This window comes from Mastacembelus armatus, chromosome 6, assembly GCF_900324485.2.
Source record: "Mastacembelus armatus chromosome 6, fMasArm1.2, whole genome shotgun sequence".
Taxonomy (NCBI): domain Eukaryota; kingdom Metazoa; phylum Chordata; class Actinopteri; order Synbranchiformes; family Mastacembelidae; genus Mastacembelus; species Mastacembelus armatus.
In genome coordinates this window covers 20,586,242-20,588,914 of record NC_046638.1, presented here as the reverse complement: position 1 = coordinate 20,588,914, position 2,673 = coordinate 20,586,242, and the positions used below count along the sequence as shown (strand labels likewise).

The window sequence follows — 2,673 nt, the reverse complement described above, 5'->3', positions numbered from 1 at the left end:
TTTGTTTTGTAGATGCTTGTCCTTTTCTGTCAAGGGAAAGGATGAGATCTTGTCAGTGAACCTGAATAGCCTCCACTCAGGAGACTTCACTTACAGACTTGCAAGTTACTGTCTCCACTGGTGTGCAAGCTAACACTGCTTGCTTTGTACTATATTTCATATCCACACTTTATTCCAGTCGCACACATAGGCAGACAGATATAACTAGTATTTTTATATTTAATCAAAAACACGTTTAGTCTGTGTGTGGTATAATCTTACAACTACATTGGACACTTTGAGCTGACTTTGAAAACATTACTTTGGCAGTTAAAGAAAAAAATTGATATTTTCACTAAAATATTCTTTTTCCATATGTTTTTGACTCTTACTGAGACGTGGACATAGAATTGGGTTTTATTAGTGTAAATACCGATTATCCATTATTTGCCTGTATTATTCAATAGACCACGGATGTTTGAGTAGTGTGGTTACCGGAGGGGCTTATTGCACGCAGCCCTTGAACGCAGCATTATGACGTTTAATCAGCTATCCAATCAGAATCCTGAATGCTGTAGCGTGTGTTGCTCGCGCGTGGGGTGAAGCTAAGACGAGGCGACCAGCGAGATTTCCGCTCAGATAGAGGTAAGAGAGTTAAAATAGCCTGTAAGCACACACTTCATTAACACAATCATACTGTGGCACAAGTCAGCAGCGTTACGAGTCATCTGACTGCTTTGATAGACCGCTGGTGGATTGTCTTCACGACACTTTGGTCTGTCTCCGGCGTTCTTATTAGCCGCGAGCTAACGGTAGCTAGCTGGTATTAGCACGTCGGTGCGGCTAGCACTCGTAACGGTTACGGTTAGTTTTAGACACATAATGGAAAAATTCAGTATTGTTCCTTTAGCCACACAGCACTATACGTGATACCACTTAATCCTGTATTTTGGTGAGACAATGTTAATGTACAGCGCTAACCTTCGCACTTGCTGTTAGCTAGAGCATTGTTCATAACACGTTGGCTCGTAGTTTCTTGCTAGCTAGCTAGCCCGGTTCGCTGCTGTCAGATTTTTGGCACCGCCCATGCTGTGTGGTTATTGGTGTCTGCTGGGTGGTAATCCGATGCTCGCCTGGACATGTATTTCATATTGTTTAACCAATGACCCATTACAACTCTCAGATGCAGCGACAGGCATTGCATTTATGTCAAAGAGACAGCTCACAACTTTGGTTATCGTTGCCTGGCCCAGCTGCCATTACCATGTCAATGCGTCATCGGCCTGCGTTTGCTCAACACCAGTGTTGCTCTCGGCCAGTTGAAGTTAGCTCAGCGGGCTCTGTTTCTCTTGTTGATACTTGTCTCAGTTAGTACACCTCGTGAAATAATCGCCTTTACATTTGAGTCGACACTCCCTATTTACTATGTTGCCTGCTTGCTTTATCGGTAGTGGTTCAGACACTATCAATACAAATGCTAAACATATGTTTAATATAATTGATCTTCTTCCAACAGAGGGAGGAGCTGCCACTCGATAATGGATGCCTATAAAGGTAATGGCAAAATGTAGTTGCCTTACTTAAGGAGACATCTGATGTGAGAAATATTGGTTCATCTGATGTGACTCACTCATTTCTCATCAGTTGACTTGACAAAAACAGTGAGGAATACAGGCTGTAATCTTCCAGACCAAGGTTATGTGTTCAGGTTTTATGTTTTAGTTCACCAGCATCCCAAAAACTAACGCTAAGCCTTTTAGTGGAGTGTCATATATGAGAAAGTCAGCAAATCCTCACATTTGACACCAGAAGCTATTCAGATTTCCTGCGTGAAAAAATATTAAAAGTTTTAGTAAGCCATCAAAAGGGTTGCTTATTCATTTTTTAATTCATCAATTAATGTACTTCTCACTTTTTCTCTAGTTAAACATAACCCAAAAAATTACCATAGAGTTTAGTCAGCAAGTCTGAGTAAAATACAGACTTTACATTGTGTCACAAAACTGTTATTTATTTCAAGGCTGTCATAGTGGATAGATCATGTTACGTTATTTAGTGTATGATTAGATATAGTTAAAACAGCATTGCTTGGTGCACACACTCTGTAACCATGAATTTAAAAAAAAGTCTCACATTCTATAGTGTTTTAGTACAAATGTACACCAACATAATAATAATTATTATTAATTTAAGCAGGTAAAGGGGATCAAGTGATGCAAAATCCAAGTGGTCAGATGGACAGACCTGTCGGCTCCCATTTCTTGGAAAGGTCAGTATTGAGGGTTTAAGAGGGTTTTTCAAAAAGGTAAAACAAAACTTGTTGATAATTGACTTTCTAATCAATGGAATGTGGCAATATTTTATCCAAATATTGTTATGCCATTCACTTTCATGTATATTACCAAATTATGTATCTTATCTTTAATTTTTCAATTAGCCTTTTAAAATGCACTTTTTACACTGTTATTTATTTTTTCCGATATGCAAATGCGCTTTGAATTGCTTTTGTTTAGGAAGATGTCCTAAGCAAATAGATATGCCTTGCCAGCGAAGCCGTTCGATTTGAAACAGTAAAACTGCAGAAAGTTGTTTGAGATGTTTGAAATATTGTTGGCAAATGATATTGTATCAATTTAGATATCAGACCAAACAAGACGCTGTTTGGTGGGTTATAACCCCCTATATTGAGGACTC

At 38.9% G+C, this 2,673-nt stretch overlaps 1 protein-coding gene across 7 annotated transcripts in view; it reads left to right on the top strand.

Annotated features, from left to right (window-relative positions):
• Positions 1–535: 535 nt before the first annotated feature.
• The window catches only part of nap1l4a (nucleosome assembly protein 1-like 4a), a 16,651-nt gene continuing 14,513 nt past the window's right edge, over positions 536–2,673 (top strand). For 2 of the 7 annotated variants that reach the window (XM_026311432.1, XM_026311438.1), the window contains exons 1-3: positions 536–624; positions 1,496–1,533; positions 2,173–2,248. In XM_026311432.1, coding sequence (XP_026167217.1) covers positions 1,518–1,533; positions 2,173–2,248 — 92 coding nt within the window. In that variant the 5' untranslated portion in view covers positions 536–624; positions 1,496–1,517. The other 5 variants (XM_026311435.1, XM_026311437.1, XM_026311434.1 and 2 more) reach the window with 5 other exon arrangements.